The sequence below is a fragment of the Arachis ipaensis genome, chromosome B06 (assembly GCF_000816755.2).
Source record: "Arachis ipaensis cultivar K30076 chromosome B06, Araip1.1, whole genome shotgun sequence".
Classification (NCBI taxonomy): domain Eukaryota; kingdom Viridiplantae; phylum Streptophyta; class Magnoliopsida; order Fabales; family Fabaceae; genus Arachis; species Arachis ipaensis.
The window spans coordinates 77,461,226-77,489,176 of NC_029790.2; the positions used below are offsets into that span (position 1 = coordinate 77,461,226).

The window sequence follows — 27,951 nt, forward strand, 5'->3', positions numbered from 1 at the left end:
GTTAAAGGTTTTATGGGAAGTTGGAGTGGAAACATATGATGCTTCAAAGAATCAAACTTTTCAACTACATGCAGCACTTTTATGGACATAAGTGACTTTCTAGCTTATGCTATGTTATCCGGTTGGAGCACAAAGGAAAAGTTAGCATGTCCTTGCTGTAATTATGACACCTCATCTTGTTATTTAAAACATAGCCGGAAGATGTGCTACATGGATCACCGTAAATTTTTGGCTATGGATCATCCATATAGGATGGACAAAAGATCTTTCAATGGCAATGTTGAATTGAGGTCTTCACCAGCTTTATTAGATGGAGAACAAATTTTTGAAGATTTGAAAGATTTTGAAAATGTATTTGGAAAGAAGCAAAAAAATAAAATTGATGGTCCATGGAAGAAAAGGTCCATTTTCTTTGAGATGCCATATTGGAAGCAAAATACATTGCGCCATTGTCTTGATGTTATGCACATCGAGAAAAACGTATGTGATAACATAATTGGAACTTTATTAGACATTCCAGGAAAGTCCAAAGATCATGCAAATGCTCGTTACGATCTCAAAGATATGGGCATAAGAAAAAAACTTCAACCAAAGGAGATAGATGGTGGCAAGAAAGCAAAAATTGCTAAGGCTTGTTTTAACCTTACTAATTAAGAAAAAATCATTTTTTGTAATATTTTGAAGTCAGTAAAATTGCCATCTGGTAGTGCCTCAAATATTTCTCGGTGTGTTCATGTTGCTGAGAAAAAGATATCAGGCTACAAAAGTCATGATGCTCATTTTATGTTGCATTATTTGTTGCAAGTAGCTATAAAATGCACAATGCAGAATCAAGTAGCTAGCCCTTTAATTTATCTAGGTTCATTCTTTCGTTCCTTGTGCCAAAAAGTTGTTGAAAATGATACAATAGAGCATTTGGAAGTAGATATTAGAGAGATTTTGTGCCAATTAGAAAGAATATTTCCTCCTAGTTTCTTTGATATAATGGTCCATTTGCCTATTCATCTGGTAAACGAGTTGAGGTTGGGTGGCCCAGTTCAATTTAGGTGGATGTACCCCATTGAGAGATATCTGTGTAGGTTAAAGTCCTACGTCCGCAATAAGAGCCGCCCCGAAGGTTCAATTGCTGAAGGATATTTAGCCGAGGAATGCTTGACATTTTGCTCAAGGTATTTAAGTCATGATATGGATACAAGGCTGAGTAGGAGGACACAAAATTATGATAATTGCAGTGAAGCTGACGTATGTCATGATAGCTATTTTGCATGCTTGGGGCGACCAATTGGTGGAAAGAGAAAAGGGCAACCTTTTTCTCTAGATACCAACTCAAAAATACAAGCTCATCGGTACATCTTATTCAATTGTGATAAAGTTAAAGACTACATTAGGTATTTTTCTTATATATTTTCCAATTACGAATTCTCTATTAGAAAATTTAACTTACTCGCTTTTTACTTACTTTAGAGAGTATGAGGAACATGTCAACAATCAAACTAAAGGTAGAAAATGGAAGAAGGCAAAAACTCTAAGCCATGATTTTAGTGAATGGTTCAAAGAGCGTGCTTCTCATGAAGATGTTCCGAAACAACTTAAAGATTTGTCTAGAGGCCCAAATACAGTTGCAAAATGATTTTCTAGTTATGTAATCAATGGCTATAAATTTCAAACTAGAGAACATGATGCAAGCCACACAACTCAAAACAGTGGTGTGACTTTTGTGTGCGAAACACCAAGCTTTGCTAGTGCCAAGGACAACAACCCAATGACAAAAGCCGTAACATATTTTGGTGCAATAAATGACATAATTGAGTTAGACTATTATGCATGTTTCAAATTTGTTCTTTTCAATTGTGATTGGTTTGAAGTTGAGGAAGAGAATTTTAGTCTAACTTCAGTTCACTTTAATAAAAGATGTTCTTGGGATGATCCTTTTGTATTAGCTTCACAAGTCCACCAATGCTTCTATATTCAAGACCCTTTTAACGAAGACAAGCATTATGTCATGGACACAGTACCAAGGGATTTATTCAATATGTATGATGGGTATGATGTTGAAGCCGAAGAGTCTAATCAGAAGGACCCCTTTGATCAAGCGAATAATTTGTTTGTGCCAAAGGATAATTGTGAAGTTCAATGGACTAGAGAAGACATGCCAAATACAATCATTGAGAAACCTTCACTTGTTCTACAACAAGCTGAATATGATGATGATTCTGATCTTTAAAGAGATTTCTCTTCTCAACATAGAATAATTTTTTTGACTTTTATTTTTGGTGTAATTATTTATGAACAGGTGCATTTCTTATAGATTCTTGGTTCTTTTAATATGTGATCTGATTTTTTACTGTTATGTTAATAGATTTTATTTCTTTTTTCAGAAAATGTTCAAAAAATTCATTGAAAATGAGATAGATTCAAAGTCAAGTGCTGAATTGCGTGCAAAGTTCTTCAAAAATATGGAAGTTAAGCGAGAAAAGATGTCTTCCGGTCAACAGCAACATCAACCACCACCACCACTTAAGAGGATAAAAACCCTTAGTGATAGGGAAAGGGAGCAGCTGTTAAGAAAAAATGGTGTCCAAGCAAATGATAAGCAGAATTTTGTAGAAAAGCCAAAAGTTGAAAAAGAAAAAGGGCAGAATTTGAAGAAAAGTAAAGTACAGAAGGAAGCAAGTATGACTCACTCACAAGGATCAACATGTAGACAAGAAAATGAACTACCTTCTAAATCTACTGCTATGGCTCACAAGAATACTACAGAAGTAGATTCTAGAATGAGTCAAGATTTGAAGAGAAAAGTGACCACAATTGAAGATGATATTGAAGATTGTGGCAGCTTGCAAGAAAGGCCAACTAAGAAGGGAAAAACACGTCAATTTGCTTCAATGCCGATTGATACATTTCTTAAACTTAACAATGAACCTGATGGTGAAGAGCAATTCGATGAGAATGAAGGAGATATTATAGAGGAGCAGGACAAGGATTATATTAATCCAACTGAGGCTGAGAACTTAGACAATACTTTGAAAGGTAAACTTTTAGTTATGCATACTTAGTGGATTATAGGTGGTTAGGAACTAGGAAATTATATCTGATTTGTAGTGGATTTAGGTTGAACTTTTTGGTTGTTGCTGATGCCTGGAATGTTCTCTTCTCAAATTGTATAGTGCATGCTGTTTTATCCTTGTTAATGGCTTATTATGCAAATTTTTATATCGCTGCTGATTGCCATTTTCACTTGCTGCCATTTAATTCATATAAATTGATCTTGATTAGTGCTGATTTAATTTTAGTGAGTTCATATGGGTTGATTTTGCCGTTTGTTTAAATTCAAAAACGTCCTATTTACTGCTAGAGTGCTGTCGAAATTTCTCAATTTTTTCCCTGTTTATAGTTTCTTAGTTTAATTAGTTTGTTCAGTTACAAAAATTAGTCGATTTAGCTATGCATGCTTAGTGGATTATAGGTGGTTAGGAACTAGGAAGTTATATCTGATTTGTAGTTGATTTAGGTTGAATTTTTTGGTTGCTGCTGATGCCTGGAATGTTCTCTTCTCAAATTGTATAGTGCGTGCTGTTTTATCCTTGTTAATGGCTTATTATGCTAATTTTTATATCGCTGCTGATTGCCATTTTCGCTTGTTGCCATTTAATTCATATAAATTGATCTTGATTAGTTCTAATTTGATTTTAGTGAGTTCATATAGGTTGATTTTGCTGTTTGTTTAAATTCAGAAACGTCCTATTTACTGCCAGAGTGCTGTCGAAATTTCTCAATTTTTTACCTGTTTATAGTTTCTTAGTTTAATTAGATTGTTCAGTTACAAAAATTAGTCGATTTAGCTATGCATGCTTAGTGGATTATAGGTGGTTAGGAACTAGGAAGTTATATCTGATTTGTAGTGGATTTAGGTTGAACTTTTTGGTTGCTGCTGATGCCTGGAATGTTCTCTTCTCAAATTGTATAGTCCGTGTTGTTTTATCCTTGTTAATGGCTTATTATGCTAATTTTTATATCGCTGCTGATTGCCATTTTCGCTTGCTGCCATTTAATTCATATAAATTGATCTTGATTAGTTCTGATTTGATTTTAGTGAGTTCATATAGGTTGATTTTGCTGTTTGTTTAAATTCAGAAACGTCCTATTTACTGCTAGAGTGCTGTCGAAATTTCTCAATTTTTTCCCTGTTTATAGTTTCTTAGTTTAATTAGTTTGTTCAGTTACAAAAATTAGTCGATTTAGCTATGCATGCTTAGTGGATTATAGGTGGTTAGGAACTAGGAAGTTATATCTGATTTGTAGTGGATTTAGGTTGAACTTTTTGGTTGCTACTGATGCCTAGAATGTTCTCTTCTCAAATTGTATAGTGCGTGCTGTTTTATCCTTGTTAATGGCTTATTATGCTAATTTTTATATCGCTGCTGATTGCCATTTTCACTTGCTGCCATTTAATTCATATAAATTGATCTTGATTAGTGCTGATTTTATTTTAGTGAGTTCATATGGGTTGATTTTGCTGTTTGTTTAAATTCAGAAATGTCATATTTAATGCTAGAATGCCGCCGAAATTTCTAAAAATTTGTGTTAATTGAATTCCAATTTGTGAATCGAATTTGGTATTTTCTAAAAATGTCATATATAATTAGTATCTTTGTATAGAGACAATAGTGAAGAAAACACGAGGACCTACACAATGCTTGAAGATTCATGCAAGACAGTTGGAAGATAGAGAAGAAATTACTCTAGATAGTGAAGGAGAGGCAATTGGTCCTACTGATGAAGCTGTAAACAACTTGAGAAAATTTTTGGGCACAGTGGCAAGGAATTCAGATTTTTGTCCATTAATTTACACAAATTGAAAGGGGATTAAAGATAAAGAAGCCATTTGGAAATATGTTCAAGTGAGAACTTTAGTCTTGTTTCTTTTAGAAAGTATTTGGAAATGTACACATGTATTTTATTCTTACTAGCAAATAATAATTGTGTTTTATAGGCTAAATTCATTATTCCAACTAAAGGAAAGAGGATGGTCCTTGCTCGTATCAATGACAACTGGAAAGGTATAAGACTACAATAAAGCAAACTCATTTTCTGCCATGCAAATGTATTAATGAGATGCTGAAAAATCGTCCTAAGAGCATACCTGAGAGTCATTTTCGCAAGTTAATTGCTTATTGGAGAACTGAGAAAGTTAAGGTAAGACATGTGAAACTTAGTGTAATTGTTTATGCAATTATATTCTATACACATGAGTGAAGTTTGATGATTTTTTGATAATACTTGTCTCTTGTTATGTAGAAAATGTCTGTGCAAAATTAGAAAAATAGGGCACAACAAAAATTTAGGCATCAAAAGGGACCAATAAATTTTGCAAGAATACGTGCAAGATTGGTACAATTTTTAATTCTTTGTGAATTTGTTTGTGTATGTGTGGTGTGTCTTTTAACTCTATATAAATGCTATTTGAATTGGACTTATAGGCTGCTTCTAAGGAAAATAATGAACCACCTACTCAAGCAGAAATGTTTGTTGAGACTCGCCAAAGCACAAAGGGAAAATCATTGGATGAAGACACTCTGGATGTTATTGTAAGTATTAATTAGGAGTTAATTTGGTTAAAATAGGTTATGGATTTCTTGTGTCTTGGCAATTTGTCCATCACTTGTGGTTATTTTTATGCTTGCGTTGAGTTAAAGAATCTTGACATTATTTTTAATCTCTATTATTTGTTTCGATGTTGTCAAATGATATATGCCTTTAGTCCAATTGTGTATTTACTCTTATTTTATAACTATTATTTTTCTTCACATTAATATAGGCACATTTGCAAGCTGAGAATAAAAAGTCTAAAGAATCAGAAATTAGAGCTTTCCAATCCATATTTGGGAAAGAGAAGACAGGGAGAGTGCGATGTCACGGAAGAGTAACCACACCAACTTTGTTGAAGAAAAAAGAGGAAATTGCCACCCTTAAGCAGTAACATGCAACTGAGAAAGCAACATTAGAGAATAAGGTTGATGTGATGCAAAAAGAAGTAGATGAACTAAAATCGCTTGTTAAGATGATGCTGCAACAAAAAAACTCAGGAGTGGACCTTGACATGTTAGTTGCTCAATTAGGAAGCACTTTAGGGAATCCGAACAATGATGCGCATGAAGAGGTATTATTTGTTGTTAAAGTTTCTATATGTTATCATATCTTAAAGATGTGTAGTTTTATATTTGATTTTTTTTTATGTTTCCAGGAAAACTATGTTGATGGGGAAATCGAACTTGATTAAGGTCAAATTTTTAGAAGCAAATGTTATAGCTAGGGTAAAAGTCATGAACTTGTGGACATGATGACTATTTGCTACTTAGCTATTTCAACTCTCTCTTTTGTTATTATATTTTTTGCAAACTTAAATGATATTGTGGATCTTACAACAATTTTTATAAGTTAAATTTGATGGGAAATATTCAATTATTTTTCTTTAGTGACTTAATTCAAATAGTTTAGAATATTTATTGACACTAAACAATTAAAAAAAGCTGAAATTAATTTAATTCACGAGAAAACTATTGTAAATAAAAAATTATATATCAAAAAAAAATTGTTGTCAATAGTTACAAAAGACAATAGTGTTAAAACCGTTGTCAAAGATGACTACATAATAAAACCGTTGCCAAAATGCGACTCTAAAGGTAATGCTTTAAAACCGTTGTTTTAGATGACTATAAAATGGCAATGGTATCAAAACCGTTGCTGAAAACGACATCAACAGTAACGCTTTAAAACCGTTGTCATAGATGGCTATAAACTGGCAACGGTTTTAAAACCGTTGCCGAAACCTGGCACCAACGGTAACGGTTTAAAACCGTTGGCTATGTGAACTATAAAACGAGAACAGTTTAAAACCGTTGCCTATTCAGTTCCGATTTTAAACCGTTGTCATGTTAATAGGAACGGTTCGAAACCGTTGCTTATTGAGTAACGTATCAAAACCGTTGTCTAAAATTTTCCGTCAAAACCGTTGTCTATGCCACTAACTGTGGCAACGGTTTTTCTGTTATCGTTGCCTTAGGTAAAAAACCGTTGCCTTTGAGCATTGGTAATGGCTGTATATACCACAGGTCAAAAACCATTGCCAAAGCGTTGCCTAAAGTTTTGGGAACGGTTTTTCAATCTACGGCAACGGTTTTTGACCGTTGCGAAAAGCCTTGTTTGTTGTAGTGTCTCCTTTTCTCCCCAGTTCCTCTTTCTTGTCATGAGTTCCTTTAAAAATTTGGCATAGAGTGGCATTTGCACTAATGCCTCAGCAAAGGGTATGTTGATCTGGAGCTTCTTGAAAATTTCTAGGAATCTAGAGAACTGGTTGTCTTTCCCATCCTTCTTCAACCTTTGTGGATATGGTGCTTGTGGCACATAAGGCTTTAGGACTGGCTTTGATGAGGATGGTGCAGGGGTCTGATGACTGGAATTCACACCCCATTCAAAATTGGTGAATCCGTTCTTTGGCAAGCGCACCAAAATTATCGTCAAGTAATAACCCACAGTGGAGTGGGATCGTATCCACAGAGATTGGCAAATACGAGCAGTTTTAATCGATTGATGAATTAGTCAAGCGGATCAATAGAATTATAGAGTGCAGAATTATAAATGACATAAATGGAAATGACTAGAATATAAAGAAAAGTAATAAAGTGCAGAAATATAAATGGCAGAAAGTAAAGTGCAGAATCATAAATGACTTGAATGTAAATGGGAATGGGGAATTACTGAATGTAAAATTAAGCAATAAAGAAACGGATAGATAAGAATTGGGAAATTCATTGAGATTGGGAGATGTTGTCTCTTTGGATCAAATCTAGCTTATATCTTCTTCAATCATGCAACTCATTGACCTCTTGGAAATCATTATTGATTGAGCCCCAATCCCTTGGTGACTCAATCTCACAGATCTTGATCAATAGCCAATTCCTTGGTCTAATTGCTCATGAAGAGAGATATGCTTGGTCCCTGATTATACCACACACCATCATAGGTCCAAGTAGAGGGAGGATTATATGTCACATATCCAAACACCAAAACCCAGATTCTACTCAAGTGTGAGAAGGGATTTCAAGTATGGTTTCATGTTTCCTTTCCCAAGGTTCCCATGAAACCCAATTACATTCAATCTCTTTCCCAAGATAATTGAACACTAAGCATTAAAAATGAAATTCCTTCTAGCAAATCAAAGAGAAGATGAAGAGAAGAATGATTTCACTATCATTCATCCATCAAGTACAACAGAGCTCACTCCCTCAATGAGAGGAGAGTTAGCTACTCATAGCTCAAAAGGTACTCAAAAGTGAAGTGTAAAAGTGGATCTAAAACTAACTGCTTAACCCCCTTCTTCAGTACTCCTTGGGGGTATTTATACTACTCCTAGTAAAATAAAAGAATTACAAAAGTGAAAAAGGAAAATTACATTTTGGAGGGAAAAGAAAACACTCAATAAGCATGACTTCTCAGCTGGCGTGTGGCTGGCGTGTCACGTGCTCCTCATTTCCAGCTTGGCGTGCCACACCTAATCCTTCAAGTGGCACGCTCGTCCCTCTTTCAACCTTGGCGTGCCACGCCTTCGAGCTCAAGTGGCACACCATAGTAGATTTTTTGTGTTGGCGTGCCACGCCTTCAAACTCAAGTGGCACACCCCTTGCCTTTCTCACTTCTCTTTGCCTCTGGAAACTTGTACTGGCGTGCCACGCCCAAGGTCTGGCGTGCCACGCCCTTGCTTTATGCTTGGCTAGGCTTCTTTGGAAAGTTGAACTAGCGTGGCACGCCCAGGGTCTAGCGTGCCACGCCCCTCTTGTGAGTGAGTGGTTGCTCTGGCGTGGCACGCCCCTCTTGTGGCGTTTGCTTCAAGTGTCACGCCAGTTTCACACGCCCAGCTTCTTGTTTGTGTTTTATCCCATTTTTTATGCTTTTCTCACCTGAAATTCAGCACAACTCATCTCAAAGTAGTGTACCATAATATTCATCAAATAATGCATGAATTGTATTGATCAAATGAGATTTATGCTCTTTTATGGTCTTCTTTATGCAAGAAAGAAGGGTAGATTATGCAAGTCATCAAGGTCTCTTCTTCTTTCTTGTTCTCAGGCTCCTTTACAGCTTTATTTTCTGGGTTGCTCTGACTTGGGGATGCTTCTTCTACAACTTTTCCACTTCTAAGTGTGATGGCCTTACATTCCCCTCTTGGGTTGGCCATGGTATCACTGGGGAAAGTATGTGTGGGCATTGTTATTTGCTTAGATAAGATCCCTATTTGTGCTTCTAGTTTTGAGATTGCTGCGCCTTGATTCTTTAGGTTAGATCTGCACTCTTCTTGGTTGGCATCTATCTTTCTTTCAGCCTGCGTTTGTCTCTCCAGAAGAGTGGAAATAGGTCCTATCAGCTGTGATGACAGTTGTGCTATTGCAGCCTCCACTCTCTCAAAATTGCTCTTGATTTCACATGGTTGCATGGTTGAGACTGATGTGTCTTGATGGTGGTTGTTGTATGCTTATTGGGTGGAATGATATGATGTGTTTTGTGAGATATAGTAAGGTCTGTTGTTGCCTGATTGATGGTTGGGGTTGTGGTTGTTGTATTGGTTAGATTGGTAGGGTTTGTTATGATCTTGGTTGTGGTTTTGTTGGTTCTCCCACCCGAAATTTGGCTGGTTCCTCCATCCTGAGTTGTATATCTTGGAGTTTGGATCATATGGGGTCTAGAAGGATTGTTCACATAGTTAGCTTGCTCCCATTCACATTTAACTCCTGGTGCATCTCCTTCTTGTTGAGGGGCTTGGGCTTGAATGGCTGAGACTTGATTCTTCTCCACCTTCTTGGTTAAGGCTGCTAGTTGTGCAGTGATCACTTTGTTTTGGGCTGACAAAGCATCCATGGAATTGAGCTCCATCATTCCTCTATTTTGAGTTCTATCTGAAGCATAGAAATATTCATTCTCAGCCACAGTTTCTATGACATCTATGGCCTCTTCAATAGTTTTCTTCTTGTTGAGTGATCCTCCTGAAGAATGATCTACTGCTTGCTTTGACTCATATGACAGCTCTTCATAGAAGATGTGTAGTTACACCCACTCATTGAACATATCCGATGGGCATTTCCTTGTCAGATCTTTGAACCTCTCCTAGGCCTCATAAAGCGTTTCACCATCTTACTATCTGAAAGTTTGCACCTCAACTCTTAGTCTGTTGACTCTCTATGGAGGGTAGAATCTTGCTAGGAACTTGTTCACAACATCATCCCATGTGGTTAAGCTCTCCTTGGGAAATGCTTCCAACCACTTTGCTGCCTTATCTCTGAGTGAGAAAGGGAACAAAAGTAGCTTGTAGGTGTTAGGGTGTACATCATTGGACTTTACAGTGTCACAGATCCTCAAGAATGTAGTGAGATATTGGTTTGGGTCCTCTTAGGCACCCCCTCCATATGAACAATTATTTTGGACAAGTGTAATGAGTTGAGGTTTCAACTCAAAATTGTTAGCATGGATTGTTGGCTTTAGAATGCTACTGCCACAGTTTCCTAGATTTGGGTTGATGACTGAAGAGAGGATTGATGACCGGAATTCACTCCCCATATAAAAAATGATGAATCCGTTCTTTTGGCAAGCGCACCAAAATTATCGTCAAATAATAACCCACAGTGGAGTGGGATCGTATCCACAGAGATTGGTAGATTTGAGCAATTTTAACCAATTGGTGAATTAGTCAAGCTGAGCAGAATAGATTGTGATTGCAGAATTGTAAATGGGTAGAAACATAAATGACTCAAAAGTAAAGAGAAGCAGTAAAGTGCAGAAAAGGAAATGGCAATAATGTAAAGTGCAGAAACATAAATGACTTAATTGTAAATGGGAATGGGGATTTACAGAATATAAAGAAAGCTATAAAGAATGTGGAAGATAAGAATAGGGGAATTCATTGAGATCAGGAGATGTTGTTCTTTTTGGATTAAATCCAGTTCATATCATCTTCAATCATGCAACTCATTGACCTCTTGGCAATCATGATTGATTGAACCCCAATCCCTTGGTGATTCAATCTCTCAGATCTTAATCAATACCCAATTCCTTGGTCTAATTGCTCATAAAGAGAGATATGCTTGGTCCCTGATTATACCACACATCATCATAGGTCCAAGTAGAGGGAGGATTATATGTCACCATATCCAAACACCAAAACCCAGATCCTACTCAAGTGTGAGAAGGGATTTCCAGCTTGGTTTCATGTTTCCTCTTCCAAGGTTCCCATGAAACCCATTTTGCATTTAATCTCTTTTCCAAGATAATTGAATACTAATCATTAAAACAAAATTTCTTCTAGCAAATCAAAGAAAAGATGAAAAGAAGAAGAAATTAACTATCATTAATCCATCAAGTACAACAGAGCTCCCTCTCTCAATGAGAGGGAATTTAGCTACTCATAGCTCAGAGAAAAGTACAAGAGATGGAAGAGATGATGTGAAAAGTAAATCTAACTATACTTTAACAAAACTCTACTCCACAACCTAACTCCCCGTTTGAATACTTCCAAGGACTATTTATACTACTCCTAGCACTAGAATAAAGAAAATACAAAAGAGAAAAGAAATTTACAATTTGGAGGGAAAGGAAAACTCAATAAGCATGACCTTCCAGCTAGCGTGTGACAGGCGTTTGAGTGGCGTGCCACGCCCAGCCTCCAATTTGGCTTGGCGCGCCATGCGAAGCTCTTCAAGTGGCACGACCCATGTGTTGATGTCCCTAGCGTGCCACGCCTTCGAGCCCAAGTTGCACGCCCAGGGTCTTCTTAAGTGTAGGTGTTGGCCTGGCATGCCACGCCTTGGAACCCAAGTGGCACGCCCAGCCCTTTTCCTTCCTCTTCTCTTCTTTGAAAAGTTGAACTAGCGTGGCACACCCAGGGTCTGGCGTGCCACGCCCACTATGTGAGCTTGGTTCTTCATCTCTGTATGTGGTGTGCCATGCCCATCATTTCACCTTGGTCCGATAGCTTGCGTGCCACGCCTAGTCCTTCAAGTGGCACGCCTGAGTGAGAATCTAGAGCTGGCGTGCCACGCTTTCGACAACAAGTGGCATGCCCAGCCTTTGATTTGGCCCTTTTTAACATTGGCGTGCTACACCTGAATGCTCAAGTGGCACGCCCAAGTGAGGATGAGAGCTTGGCGTGCCACGCCTTCGACACCAAGTGGCATGCCCAGCTTTGCTTTTAACCTTCTTGAGTGTTGGCGTGCCACGCCTGGGTCTTCAAGTGGCACGCCCAAGTGACAATTGAGAGCTGGCGTGCCACGCCTTCGACACCAAGTGGCACGCCCAGCCTTTTGAACCTTCAACCTCTTCTCTGGAAACTTGTACTAGCGTGCCACGCCTTGATGCTCAAGTGGCACACCCACTTTAATGTGGCTCTTTTAAGCTTGGCGTGCCACGCCTGGGTCTTCAAGTGGCACGCCCAAGTGACAATTCAGAGCTGGCGTGCCACGCCTTCGACACCAAGTGGCACGCCCAAGTGATGATCCCCTCTGGATTGATGAACTGGCGTGCCACACCCCATGGTTCAAGTGGCATGCCCATAGTATGTGATGGGCTGGCGTGCCACGCCCAGCTTGGCGTGCCACACCCTTTTATTGTCCTTCAACATTGCTCTCTGGAAAACTACACTGGCGTACCACGCCCAGCTTCTGGCATGCCACGCCCATGTAAAGGTTTTACGAATCCCCTCTGGACTTCAATACTGGCGTGCCATGCCCAGCTCCTGCCGTGCCACGCCCATACATTTTTGTGGTGTTTGTTCCAAGTGGCACGCCAGTTTCACACGCCCAGCTTGTTTTGTTATTTTCTTCCCTTTATGTTGCTCTTTTCCACCTGAAATTCAGCATAACCCCATTTCAAAGCAATGTACCATAATATTTATCAATTAACATATAAAAATTGCAATGATTAAATGAGATTATGATCTTTTATGGTCCTTTTTAGGCAAGAAAAAAGGGTAGATGATGCAGGTCATCAAGGATTGTGACCAAACTACAATTGACCACATCCTTGAAGAAGAAAAGGTCACCCACAAGCAATCCAACCCCTGATCCAGCAAGCAAGTTCAATCTAGCAAATAACAAAGGGAAGCTTGCTGGGAAGAGACCAAGACAGGGGACACTAACTGGCTCTTCTCTCTCTCTGAGGTCATTCCTCTTAACAAACTGGAAGAAGAGGAAGAAAGCCATGAACAGCATATCAAGCTAATGACAATAAAAGAGCGCTTGTTGGGAGGCAACCCAATCGTAGGTAACATTTCCTTTCTCTGTTTTGTTTATTTTCAATAATTTGGCATATGATTGCATTCTAAGTTTGGTGTTGCCTTGCAACAAATTGGTTTTCAATCTTCACTGGATACTTGCATCATTCTAAAATGGAAGTGTCACACTAAGTTTGGTGTGCCACTTATTTTTTTATGCAACGTATCATGCACACTACTTATTAATGCAATCACATTGTCTCTGTTTTTACTTCTTGTGCCTTTATTGTATCCTTAACTTTGCTTGCTTAAGCACATGCATTACTCACATGTCATTGCATAAGACACTCATGACCCAGCACAAACCCCGTCACTACTGCTTTAATTATCGCTTGAGGATAAGCCATCATTCTAAGTTTGGTGTTGGGAAGGGGAAGAATAAGAGGAAAATGACAACAACAATGAAGATGAACTACAAGGTGGTAAAGTTCCTTTTTCTCTTATTTATTTCCAGTACTTTAAACTGCATGATTGTCTTTTATTCCTTTCTATGTATGTGTGGCTGCTCCTTGTAAATAATGCATAGCTTGAATCTTGAATTGTAACATGGTGCTGTGATATTATGACTACCATCTTGAGTTTTGTGAGTCAAAGTAATCAAGTAATCATGATCATAAACAAACAAGGTAATTAAAGAAGAAGCTAGCATGAGCATATAAGTATTGGGAGGCTAGTGATGACAAGTCATCTTAGCCCATTTTAGCTATATTTTGGAAAGTGTATAAATAGGATAGAATTCAAGTTATTAAGAGAGCTTTCCTTTTAGAATTTTCAATATAGTTTTCGAAGAGCTTTTTCTTGGAGAATTTTCATAGGGGAGCTTTCTTTTTAGAATTTTCATAATAGTTTTTGGGAAGCTTTTGAACTTGAATTTCTTTGTTTCCTTTTACTTGCAATTCCATTTTACTTTTGTCTTGGATCTTGGATTGGAGAATTGAAGAAATTCTGTTTCAATCTCAATCTTGGATCTCTCTGTTTCCTTTACTGTTAATTGAATTAGCATTTCCGTTTCTGCACACTACAAAAAAATTAGATTAAAATGGCATTAATTTTATGGCGGTTTTACACAACCGCCATTTTCCACTAATTTTGGCGGTTTTAGCTTGTGCCATAATGTTTGAGACTTTTGTGGCGGTTTTAGTTGATTGTGGCAATTTAAAACCGCCACTATCATTTTTCTTTTGTCTTTTTAACTCACCTGATGTATTGTTGTATTTGATTGTATGAGAGACTGAGAGTGATAAGTGTGATTTCTCAATAAAAGGTGAATGCCGAACCCTAATCCCTAATCCCTTGCCGCCGTTCATCTTCTGCCACTATCATTCATCTCCTCGTTGCCACTCATCCACTCGTTGCAACTCACATCCTTGCCGGTGCAAGAAACAGCGTTGTTGTTGCCTTCAGCGAGTTTCGATCTAGTTCTCGATCTGGCCTCAATCTGAAGGTTTGTCACTGCCACTTATTTCACTGCCATTGTTCATCTCCTCGTCATTACTCATCCCTTCACCATATCAAGCAACATCGTGTCGCTACCTTCAATGAGGTTCTGGCTTCGATCTGAAGGTTAGTCACCGTCACTCATTTCGTTGCCGCCTTTATTTATCACCTCGCCGCTGCAAGCAATGCCACTGTTGCTCCCTTTAGGGAGCCTCTGTGATTTTGTTCTACCTTGATCTTCTTTTGATTTTTCCTTCCTCTTCATAATTTTAGATCTAGTTCATGATCTAGTTGCAAAAAACAGAGAATGCTTATTTTTTCTCCTTTATTTTTACTTTGATTGATCTTCTGCGTTGTTGTTGTTGACGAGGGTGCCAGAGGTGGTGGAATTTTACTACACGTTGATGAGGAGAGAACCATAGCAACTATCTCGATGTGAATATAGCTGAAACGGAATCTTAGAGGCTATGTTGGAAGAGTGAACAGTTTCTTATTACAAATATTTAGTAATAATGCACTTATTGCACTCTATGTGTTTGTTATTTTGCTTCTTAGAAATTGCTTTTGTTAGTTCTGTATTTGGTTGTATCTTCTGGTTTAAGGCTTGGAGTTTGTTCTTTGTTGCATCTGAGTTTCAAGGATTTCACGATTTAACTTGAATTCTGCTTATTTAAAATTGGATAAGTTATTGGTTACTTGAATTATATAGTAGCAGCATTGGGGTTATTTATGAAGACAATGTAAAATTGAAGATGTGATAGGTAAAGAAAATTGAAGTTATCTTTGTACTTTGAAGATAATGTAAAATTGATAGAGGGCATTTTAGAATTACAGTCTAATTTATGAAGATGTGATAGGTAAAGCAAATTTTTTAACTGGTTTCTTGTTGCCTTTGGGGTTATTTCTGCAGACTGCTCATATTTGATAACATAGAGAATGGAAGCTTAAAAAAGCATCTCAATGGTAAATTTTGAAAGAAATTAGAAGGATTTTAGAGGAGCCTCTCAATAATAATTGGAACTATTTTTATTTATTTATTTATTTCAATGTTTGAATGCTGGTAGATCCCTTGAAGACTCCCTTAAATTGGAGGACGAGGTTGCAGATTGCTAATGAAGTTGTAGTAGCACTGGTAAGCTCTTCAAACAAAAGCTTGTCAAAGAACCAAATTTGCCTAATGTGTTTTGACTTGAAACTGCACTCTTCATATCATGTTTGCCAACAGTTGCATGTTTCATTCAGTTTGCCAATGAAAAACAAAAGCTTAAATGTGTATCTACAAGATAGTTCTGTATGACTTGGCCTGTCTCTGAGTTCTCTCTTTTGACCGATATGATTGTAGAAACATGAATATATGAGGCTATTTTGTCATTTATATCCATGACAAATTATTTAATGTTTCACAAAAGTTGTGAAACATGATTATGATTTTGGGCTTTTGTTGTGTTGATTGTGGCTGCAGGAATACTTGTTTCTTTTTAGTGATCCACCGGCATATCATGTCTCTATCAGCTCAAGCAATATTATGTTAGATGAGAACTTTGCAGCTAAAGTAAGGAAACATTTCTTTTCTCACTAGAACTATCATATTCTATATTTGATTGACATGCCAGAAGTAAATAAAGCACTTCAATGTTAAAATAGTGTGACACCAAATTTTCTTCTCTAATACAGCATCAGATTTTGGCCTTCTTACTCCTAGTGCAAACTCTGTCATGATGCCGAATTCAGGAGGTCCTTATCTCTTAACAGAAAACAAAACTGAGGTATTTATTCTTAGTTACTTCATGTTAATGCGCTCACCGGCCTCATCTTGCATTTCAAATAGCATGAAGCAGAAGAGTTGCAAGATAATATTCCAATTCGGAGTGCTGATACTGAAACTGGTTAGAAATGGACTGGATTGAAATGATCACAGGTGTTATTGCCTCATTGTTGTGTTCTCATATTCCTAAAAGGGTAACTGCCAAAAACTTTTGCATTTAGGTCTCTATAGTTGGAAAATTTTTTAATCAGATCCATGTATTGAATAAAATTGTGTTTTCAAGTCCTTGAAATAGCCTAATGTTACAAAATGTTATGAACTTTTTTATAATTTAATAGATTTAACCAAAATCTTTACAATAATAAATTGCTTTAGGAACTTGGTTACAAAGTTTTAAACCCTTTTTAATTAGAATTTGGCAGTAATAATTGTTATAGTAGTGGTTATTCATTATGCAACTATGAAAGTTATGAAAATTCTTTTATTTATTTATATTATGTGAAATGTTTTTGTAGACTAGGTAGTGTTCTGACTAAGAAGGCTGTTTATACTATTCATATTGCAGCAAAAGGGAAGTGGTAATGTTGGCCAGCTTCTGGACCTAAATCATGCCTCATTGTTGAAAGGAGTAGCAGTGACAACTGGCAGCCAGGCTACAGGGTCTCTACCAATCTCATCTTTATGAGAATATTACTATTCATATCATCTCTGTTCTGGATGCCTATCTCATATTGGATTGAATTTACAAGTTCTCAAATTCTATTTGTAGTCAAACGTCTCTCGGTGCACCTAACATTTTACAAGGCAGTCTTCAACAAGTTCAAAATCAGAACCAACATCTTCTAAGATCTCTGGTAATTTCAAACATTATCTTTGCCTTAGCTATGTGCTATCCCTATTTGACTTTATATATAAGTTTTTATTTACTGGTCATTTGTCATGAAACAGGACATGAAAAGTGATATGAATCCAATGGTTAGACCTCAAGCTGTTATATCAGATGGATCCTTTGTTGGTGGACATGGTACTGGTTTGTTTTCAAATTGTATTTTCTATTATTCCCATGCTTACTTTACTAACTAGATTCCAATACATTGGAAAGCTTACACTTTGGCACCTGTAATGGTAAATACAACCAATCTTAAGATCTTAAGAAATTGCATGCCATTATTTTCTAACCTAAAAATATATTATAATGTTGATTAAAAAAAATACTTGATTTTACACTTCCCATTATCTTGAACATACACTCTACTCTTGAGACACATGCTTTATTTCGATACAGAAGATAATTCAAAATTAATGCAATATTTCCATATTGTTTCTGAGCTTTCTAAGGAAACTGATAAATGAATACCTTAACGGCTTAACCATGATTTGAATTTGTTGCCTTCCATTCTTGAAATATTTAATATTCCCTGCTTTGTTGCATAGTTTCTTTATATGCTACATGTGTCATTAAAGATATTTCCTCTATCTTCATCTGCATTATATAGTACTATTTGTATGATATTGGGATTTTTCTTTGATTGTCGGTTGACATTTGTTCTGTGTGGATAATGGAGTTGACAATGCTTGTGGTGTGAACTCTGCAGGGTGAAGAATTGAAGAAGATGATTGGTGTAATCACCTACATACAGTGCAGTTCTAAAACACAGCAGGTAAATGTTACAACTTAATTGGATTTAAGGTAGCCATGATTCTCACCCTTTTTTCTTCATGTTGCAGAATGTGAAGATAGTTTTTGACTCTGCAATAAAAGTTGCACTGAGACCACAAAAACCAAAGAAAAAACCACGCAAGAGAAGGACTTGTTTTTTCTTCTAAGTAGTATTTCTTATTCAGTTGTTCTTATTGTATTTCTAAAATCATTAATATAACAGAATCGAAAACACTAAGCTTTAGTGTTTTTTATTCATTTACATTATTGCTGTGAAGAACATTAGGCTTCTTTTTACAGGTGTTATGTTTATAATTAAAAAATTATATTATGTTTGATAGTTTATTTGTATAGGAGTTATTACTTTTGATTTTCAATACTAAAATATTATATATTATGTTAATACTTTATTTATGAGTTACGTAATATTTTGTTTATGGGTTATGATTTCTTGTTATTGTAAAATTTTAAACAAAAAATTGTTTGTTTAACATAGTAAAAATGACGGTTGAAACTATCTTATTAAACGATAAAAATGTCACTTTTATCTGGTAAAAACTAGTAAAAATTGCATTTTTAAACGATAAAAAATGTCACTGTTAGGGTTAAAACGGCAGTTCAAATATGACATTTTAACCAACCAAAAGCTACTCTATAAGGGTAAAAACGGCGATTCAAAAATGCCGTCTTAACCGACTGAAACGCCACTATCAGGGTAAAAATGACGGTTCAACAATGCCATTTTAACCGGCCAAAATGCCCCTCTGTGAGGGTAATAATGGCAGTTTAAACCGCCATTTTAACCCAGCAGAAAATCGCCGTTTTAACCCCAGGAAATTGTGGCAATTTTCAGCAAACCGCCGTAATAACCAAAATGGTGCTCTGAATTACGGCGCTTTTCGAAACTGCTGTACTTGGTAATAATGGCGGTTCAAACCGCCGTAATTACCCAAAAAAACTGCCATTTTTACCAGATTTTTTTGTAGTGGCATGATTAATTGGTTGCTCAATTGCATTTAAATTTGTTTAATTGAAGTTTTCATCTAGGACATTTTATGAAATTTTTGAAATCATCAAAACCTTGAAGAAGCAAATGTAATTAAGGCAAGAAAAGAAAAAGGAAAAGAATGAGAAAGCTGAAGGCTCTAAGTACCAATGACAATTCAATTGTCAAGTACTTGCGGTGTTTATGTATCAAGCAAAAAGTTTGAAAACAAAACACTTAGAGTCAAGGCTAGGCTCAAGTGCAAAGCACTCCCTCAAAGCTCAAGGCTCTAAGCATCAATGATTACAGAATAAGAAAAAGAAACAAATGAGCTTAAAGAGTCCTCTAATTAAATGCTTGTGGTGCTTATGTATCAAGTGATAATACTTAAAAACAAAGCATTTAGAGTCAAAGCTTTTAACTCATGGTGCAAAGCACCCAAGATACTAAGCTAGGAAAGAAAGGAAAAGCTTATTTCAAACAAGGGATATAAAGAAAAGATTTCATAAAGTGAACTAGATAGAAACATCAATCATTAAAATTTCTTTTGTGATTGTAGCATGCATAGTAAACTAGCCAACCATCAACATTAATTTGCTACTCTTCTTACCTTGGATTGTCAAAACTTATTGCATGATTCTTTGTTTGCTTGACGACAAGCAAATTTTAAGTTTGGTGTTGTGATGGCTGTGCATCATGTTATGTTTTTCTATGTTTTTTCACACAAAAAATTTTGTTTAGTGCTTAATTATTGAGTATTATTGTGCTTAAGTTATATATTACTTTGATCTTTTTGAATTGATTTATTTTGTAGAAAATGGTGGAGAAAGAAGTAAAAAGCACAAAATAAGCTCAAAGACAAAAAGGGAGCAGAGCTTTAAAGTTATTGAAGTTGGCAACTCCTTCTTTGAAAAATACAAAGGAGTTGCTAACTTGGATATTGAAGTCGGCAACTTAGTTTTCGAAGTTGGCAACTTGGTTTTCCAAGTTAGCAACGCTTTCCTAATGTAGCATCACTACTTCCTCCATTTCAACCATGAACACGTTGCTAACTTGGTTTTCTAAGTTAGCAACGCCTTCTATTTTCAAACATGGGAGGATGGTGATCAAAGTGTGAAGGCATTGGCAACTTAGAAAACCAAGTTAGCTATGCCTTTGAAATTTTGGCCCTAGCAAGCATATGAACACGTTGCTAACTTGGATACCTCTGCAAAAATTTGGCTCGTGGGATAAGAGGAACACATTGCTAACTTGGAAAACCAAGTTAGAAACGCCTTCACAAAATTTCAGCTTTGGGATAATACAAACATGTTGCCAACGTGGGAAGCAAAGTTAGCAACGCCACTTTTTGGATTTCTTGGCAGCCTGACCTTGTCTTCTTCAAACAAGAATAACTTGCGCTACAAAGCTCCAAATGAAGTGATTCTAGTGTCATTGGAAAGTAGGAATCAAGAGCTTTCTAAGAATTTATGGCACTACATGGTAGACACTAAATTTGAGGGAGAAAACTCGCCCCGAATGTGCACAGATGAACATGGTATCAACCTGTAGTAAGGCCAGCTGACCTCTTCACCTTCCATGGAGTATATCTTGAGTTGTAGAGGTTCCAATGATGCACTCTCAACAGCATTAGAAAGTATACATCCAGAGCTTTTCAACGATATATAATAGTATGGGGTTGACATTCTTTTGAAGCTTCAAACGCTAACTTCATTTGGAGGTTTAGAATCTAAAGGCGTTGGCAACTTGGGAATTCAAGTTAGCAATGCGAGCGACCCTGACCTTGTCCCCTTCAATGAAGCATAACTTGAGCTACAGAGGTCCAATTGAGGTGCTTCCAATTGCGTTGGAAAGCTGACATTTAGAGCTTTCCAAATGTCTAATAGTCTATAATGGAGCATGAAATTAAAGCTTAAACAATAGTCATCTTTAAGACCCAAAAACACAAAAGCCTTGCCAACATTGGTTCTTGAAGGCGTGTTTGCCAAATAACGTACCAAATTTGTAAAGTTAGGAATTTTGTATTCATGCGTATGCATACAAAAAAATGGATTTTTCTCAAGAATGTGTACGCATTAGTGAGCATGTGTACGCACAAGAACACTTTATGGCAAAAAGTGTATAGGCATTGGCAATGTTGGAAACTGAAGGCATTGGTGCCAATAACACTCAAGTAACCCTGGAGCTTGGTTTTGGTTCAATTTAATTACTTCAAGGTCCATCAAATCTCATGTAAGCAAGCCCACAAGTTTCAACCAATCAAGGCCACAAGGATCATCTAGAATAGTTAATTTTCATTTAATTGTAATTTGCTTTCAATTTCATTTCAATTTGTAATTTAGGAAAGCCTATATAATGGCATTAGTTTCATAGAATAAAGAGAGCTTGGGTAGTTGGAGTAGGAGTAGGGTAGAAGGCTCTGGTAGAGAGCTCTCTTGGAGGATTAGAGACTCCAAAGAGCTTAGTTTAGAATTTTAGTTTGATACACTTTTCCTTTTCTGCACTTTTACATTCCAGTTGTATTGAATTTAGTTTGGTTTATGAAATTTCAATTTCTTACAGTTCTCTTATGCAATTTTACATTTCCGTTCATGTTGAGCTTAATTTACTTTCATGCAATTTAAATTCCTTGCACTTGTTCTTAGAGCGATGATCAATTAAACCCCACTTCATTAGGGGAGGAGCTCTATTATAATTCACATGATTAAGTGAACTTCTTCTTCTTCTCAATCCACTTGGGTAACTATAGGATACACTCTATTTTGATTGAGATTCATTCACTCTAAAAGGGGGTTTGAATCTGTCGAATGCTTGTGTGAGCCTCAGAAGGGGAATCATGGGCATTAGAATTGGGGCTCTATCCTTCACAACTCTCTTGATCAACACCATTCGGGAGAAATTCAGATCTTGAGAGTTTGTGTGGCTTATAGATGAGAGACATGCACTTAACCTCTTCTCATGACAATTAGATCAAGGAATTGGCAAGATTGATTGTGATTAGAGAGATTGGATTGCCAAGGAATTGGGATTCAATCAATTTCAATCCGCCATAGATCTACTCATATGATTGAGAAAGAAGTTGAGACCCATTTGATTCATGATGGATTATGATATCTCCAATCCCTGATGAATTTTGTTCTCTATTATTTCTCCAATCCCATTTGATTCATTTACTTCCAGCACTTTAGATTTCCTACAATTTATTTTCTGTTGATCCAATTTCATTCAATTCATCACTTGTTAGCTTGACTAGACTAATCATTTCACTAAAGTTGCTTGATCCATCAATCCTCGTGGGATCGACCTCACTCACATGAGTTTTACTACTTGATGTGACCCAGTATACTTGTCGATTAGTTTGTGTGGAAATCAATTTTTCCCTCATCATAGTCAACAACAGACATATCCTTTTGCTTCAGCTGCGTTAATTCCAACTCCTTTGCAGTACGAACCGCATGCAAGAAATATTTTCCATAAAACTCCGTCTTGAACCTATTCCAAAGGACATCCGTTAACTCCACCTGCAAGGTATGACACAACTCCTGCCACCAATTCTGAGCATCTCCCTCCAACATATAAGTCACTATCTCCACCAACTGCACTTCGGGAACATGCTGAGTGTACAAAAATCTCTCCACGTCTTGAAACTACTGATCAGCCTCCAAAACATTGACGTTTCCATTAAACCGAGGTGGACCACTCTTAAGGAAGTCAGTGAGGGTCAGAGACCTATAGTATCAACCTACGTTACTTGTGCCAGCACCAGAGATTCCATCTCGACGTCCTTGCGCCGGTTCAACCATGGGATTTTCTCTTCGAGTACCTTGCCCGAATCCGTGAGACGCCATTTGATCCCTGTTCACACCAAACAATTGATATTAAGGTGATCAGTCTCAATATCTCAATTTTAGTGCATTAGAGCCCTAAATGTATGCTCACGAATAAGTATGATACACATATCATTCAAACATCCTAAGTAGCATATAGACACACACACAGAGTATGCACAGAAGCATAGTCAGTCTATCCCTCAAGCTCTACAAGAATGAACTGCTCTGATACCATAATGTAACACCCTACCACACAGAATCTTATGCTTAAGTCATAAGGCAGAGGTGGTGAGGTATTACGACCTCTAAAAGAAAAATCATATATATAGTATTAGTTGAATGGGATTTTAACTAAAAGCCTGTGAAGAAGAGTTAAGCAAAGCGTTAAACAGAAAATCGCATCACTCGCGTAAGAGACAAACATAAGAGAAGAATTCCAAAGATACATATAGCAAGGCTTCTGACTCGGCTCGCGAAGCTAGAACCGAACAAAGCATATAAACATATATACATATATACACGAAAATCCAAAATCCATAGTAGAAAAATGATGACTTGTTTCTCCGAGTCAACCTCTAAGAAGGACAAACATAATAATACAAGGTGGAAAATCTACATACATATATAAATATAAAAAAAATACGTCCCTGAGCCCCAAGAGTTCTTCGCTTCATCCGAGTCTCCAGAATACAGAGTGGTGCTTCTCAACCTGCATCTGAAAAATAACAATATTGTATAGAATGAGAACCGGGGATTCTCGGTATGGTTAAGGTGCCCACATATATAATAAATAAGGTCCCGAGAAAGCCAGAAGCAATCCAGGAACTCTGAACTTCAAATTATAGAACTTAAAGACATAAGACAGAAACCACAAATAGGGGTAGTTATCTAAGGTTCTTAAGGTTCTAACTCAATCCTAACTTAATCTCTCAAATTAGAATCCACTCACTGTCTCACAAGACTTGAATTCTACAATTCCCTTTCTACCCCCTCCGACCCTCCAAATTCACCAGTGCATAGACAAACAATACAAGCAAAGACAAGCACAATAAGAGTACAAGTAATGCAAGTAACAAGTATCACAAATAGGCATACTAATTCACATAGGCTTTCCAAATTGATGCACAAGTAAGCAAATCAAACATTTGCACATGATGTATGCCTGTCCTACAGCTGATGATATCATCTGTCGATTATATAGCCAACCCGACACGTCCTGGTAGCTAACCATGGACTGAAATACCCATGCAGAGCAAGAGGGTTTGACCTACAACTCCCTTGTTACTAGCCGCTTAACCCAGAGCTAGTGGAATAACCACTACTGCGGCTACTACCCAGGTGGGTGTTTAAAAGCACAACCTGGAGCAAGCGGAATAATCCATTACTACTGCTACTACCCAGGCATCATAATCACTAACCTGGAGTAAGCGCGACAAACCACCATCCTTGTTACTACCCAGGATCTCAAACATACATTCACTCAATTTAAATCAATCATCCTTGTTATCCAATCTCAAACATTATCCTATAGCAAGCGGGACAAACCACCATCCTTGCTACTACCCAGGTATCACAAATATACATTCATTTCAAATTCCATAATTAAATTCATTTCTCATAGTTCTTCTTCCCTATCTCACACCCAGAGCAAGTAGACATCGCCACTGCCTACTATCCGGGGCTATAATCACAGTTACACACTTCTCGTTAATAATTTATACCTCTCAAAATTTTATCATCTCCAAGTTACTACTCTTCCCTACCATTTTCCCACCACTTAACATACAACTGAGGTTTAGTGACTAAAAGAATGAAAATGGAGGTTATAATTTTAAAATTTAGCTTTAAAGCACAAAACTTAGGTTTGCTAATACAGGGGCCACGCGTACGCGTAAGCCACGCGTACCCGTGGGAGTACGTTACTGAGACGTCATGCGTATACGTGGGCCACGCGTACGCATGGGTGTACATTTTTCCTTCCTCGCGTACGCAAGCTCCTTGCCCAACCCAAAAAGGTTGGTCGCGTCGCGTGCAGGTGGCCGCATATGCAAGACATGCAAATCAGCAAAATGCTGAATGCTGCAGAATTTTCAGTTTTGAATTCCGAACTTCCAACAAGCATAAATTTTTCGTTTTAAAATATTTTCCATCCGTTCTTTGAACAGCGTAAACTTCACGGATTCAATTTTCGTATGAAACAAGTTCGAAGTAAATTAGGGTCCGGAAGCCAAGTTATAGCTCACCGAATTTTGACCAAAAATCAGATTTTCATAAAAATTCTCAAAGATTGCAATACCTCAATTTTAACAACAATCTAAGTTCAACCCTTTTTAAAACTTACCAAACTATATCAACCAAACCCAAACATTTCTCAACACAATAATTTTACCCCATATCACACCAATTTCACATATTAATTCTCAATTCATTTCATAGTATCCCAATACACAACTCCAATAACCTTAACATCTCCAACACACAATGTATTAACTCAACTTCAAATCCCATACAAGATTCACACTCATATATATGCACTATCATCATCATGGTTCATCATTATTAACAATTCACAAATCTGCAACACTATCATTGATGACAAGTCATCATATGCTAGCTTTGCAAGTATTTTTCACTTGTTTCATTAGGTTTTATACATTTTCTTGCATTGTAAGTAAGTAATTTGGAGTGGAATTGCATGGTTTTATTGAATCAATCAACCACCCTTTAATTGACACAAAATCATGAGGTTTAAGCAAAAATTAATTTATTTTTAAATGAATTTTAAACCTTGTGAATTTGGTGATACTTTGATTGGTTGTTTTGATTACTTGTAGGTGAAGAAAAAAAAGAAATAATGAAAGCATGGTCTAAGGAATAAGAAAGCGTGGCTCAATAATGAGAGAAGTCACAAAGCTCTCTCAAAGAGCTCAAAACTCTCCACAAGAGCTTCATTCAAGGCCAAGAAAGCAAAGGAGCAAGAGCCCAAAGCTCTTGCCAAGAGCTTAGAGCTCTCACAAGGAGCGCTACCCCAAGGCCAAAGGCAAAGCAAAGGGAAAGCTAGGCTCTCCATGAGAACCAAGCGCTACAAGCAAAGGAGGGAGCAAGGCAAAGTTTCAAAACTCAGCTCTTGCCAAGAACTTTATCGGGGGCATTCTAAGAAAAATCCAAAGAAAAAAAAGCTTGCTAGTGCACTCACCAATGTTCGAACTTATGAACAAGGGGGAAGGATGCCAGCGCTACCTTGCAAGAAAACAAGCCAAAATTGGCTTGTTTGCATTCCCTGGGATTCGAACCGGGAGCGTGAGGGAAACAATGGAGGAAGCGCTACTTTGTTGCCAAGAAAAAGGAGCCAACAAATGCTCTCCCAATGGTTCGAGCTTGGGACCTCACTAAGGACAAGAAGGAAGCTCAGCTCTTGCCAAGAGCTGAGCGCTACCTCCCTTGTCACATGAAGCATGTCACGCACAATTGGCACAAGTCCAGGGAACCAAAGCTCAGTTCGTTGCAAGAACCGAGCCTAGCCCTGGGAGCAACACCCATGGGCTAGGAAATTCAACAAAAATCCAATTTAATTCAATTCTTCACCAAATTTAGAAGCCCAACCAAATTATGAAATCCAAAAATAGGAAGTGTATAAATAGAAGCTAGTTTGATTTAGTGAAAAACTTTTGCCTTCATTTAGAATTTTACACTTTTACTTTCTTTTGAATTTTTGCTTTGGATCTCGGAGTTCTATTTTGGGAAATTGGAAAGGAGAATTGATCTCTCTTCTTCCTTGTTCTTGCTTCTGCACTCTTTACTCTTTATTTTGGATCTTGGGTGGAGAATTGAAGAAATTCTGTTTCAATCTCACCTTGAGATCTCTCTCTGTTTATTTGTCTGCATAATTCAAGGAATTGTGATTTGGATCCAAGTTCTCTTTACTGCTTTCATTTTCTACTTCTTCTGCAATTGTTTCTACTTCTTTTGCAATTTTTCTTTGTTGGATCAAGGAAAGACTTGAGATCTAGTCTTGTTTTCTAGTCACCTCCACCCCTGAGATCTTTAACTTCCCTTTAGTTATTGCAATTAAGCTACATTTTGCTTTCTGTTTAGTTTCTCAATTCATCTTCTCTTGTTTAGATCTGCTGCATCTCAATTCATCTTCTACTTCTCTGTTAATTGTCATTTACTTCTGCTTGTTTAAATTTCTGCAATCCCAGTTCCCAAATCCTTTTATAATTCACGTCATTTACATTTATTGCACTTTAAGTTTTAGTTATTTATGTTTCTTATTGCAATCTAAGTTTCTGCAATTTACATTACTTGCACTTTAAGATTCAGCTCTCTTAATTCTTCTACACTTTAAATTCTTGTCAATTATCCCTCTCCCTTTAAATTTCATGCAATTTAGCTTCAGTTGGATACAAATCACTCAAATCAACACTTGTTCGCTTGACTAAATCAACCACCTAACTAAAATTGCTCAATCCTTCAATCCCTGTGGGATCGACCTCACTCAAGTGAGTTATTATTACTTGATGCGACCCAGTCCACTTGACGGTGAGTTTTGTGTTGGATCATTTTCCACACATCAAGTTTTTGGCGCCGTTGCCGGGGATTGATTAGATTGACAATGATTAAGGAAGGTGGAGGTCTAGATCAAGCACTTTTTCTTTTCTGTTTCTTTACTTTTTGACTAACACACTAACTATTTGAATTTTTGCTTAAGCTAACTAAAACCTCACTTAAGCAATAGAGTGAAGTTTTCCTGGTTTTTCTAGTTTTGTGTGACTTTTATGTTTTGTTTGTATGTCAGGGACAAGGGGAGCTATACCCACCTTTTGTGAACAAGATGAAAGAACCCTCAGGAGATTAAGAAGAGAAGCAAGAGGGAAAAGTATTATTAGAGAGGAAGAATCAGAGGAAGAGTTCCAGGAAATGGAGGAACACTCAACAAACTCAACAAATCCACCAGCA

At 37.1% G+C, this 27,951-nt stretch overlaps 1 protein-coding gene and 3 long non-coding RNA genes across 4 annotated transcripts in view; all 4 read left to right on the forward strand.

Moving 5' to 3' along the window:
• The window catches only part of LOC110263360, a 7,479-nt gene extending 2,584 nt beyond the window's left edge, over nt 1–4,895 (forward strand). The window contains exon 2 of the long non-coding RNA XR_002348869.1: nt 4,660–4,895. This is a non-coding gene — a long non-coding RNA (uncharacterized LOC110263360). The remainder of the gene's footprint in view (nt 1–4,659) is intronic.
• On the forward strand, nt 5,116–6,160 carry LOC107648241. The gene is made up of 4 exons (XM_021105535.1): nt 5,116–5,196; nt 5,320–5,391; nt 5,481–5,588; nt 5,819–6,160. The coding sequence occupies exons 1-4, from the start codon at nt 5,116–5,118 to the stop codon at nt 5,978–5,980; spliced, it is 423 nt and encodes a 140-aa protein (XP_020961194.1). The 3' UTR covers nt 5,981–6,160.
• Nucleotides 15,560–16,399, forward strand: LOC107648240. Its single transcript, XR_001621815.2, has 3 exons — nt 15,560–15,715; nt 15,817–15,884; nt 16,215–16,399. It is a non-coding gene; the product is annotated as an uncharacterized LOC107648240 (long non-coding RNA).
• LOC110264015 lies at nt 18,078–18,439 on the forward strand. Its single transcript, XR_002349745.1, has 2 exons — nt 18,078–18,178; nt 18,246–18,439. It is a non-coding gene; the product is annotated as an uncharacterized LOC110264015 (long non-coding RNA).

Bases quoted from the DNA above. Each gene is read 5' to 3' on its own strand.
- LOC107648241 (XM_021105535.1), top strand. From the start codon at position 5,116: ATGCTGAAAAATCGTCCTAAGAGCATACCTGAGAGTCATTTTCGCAAG. The intron at 5,197-5,319 runs GTAAGACATGTG...GTGCAAAATTAG, and splicing joins GGAGAACTGAGAAAGTTAAG to AAAAATAGGGCACAACAAAA. The intron at 5,589-5,818 runs GTAAGTATTAAT...ACATTAATATAG, and splicing joins AAGACACTCTGGATGTTATT to GCACATTTGCAAGCTGAGAA.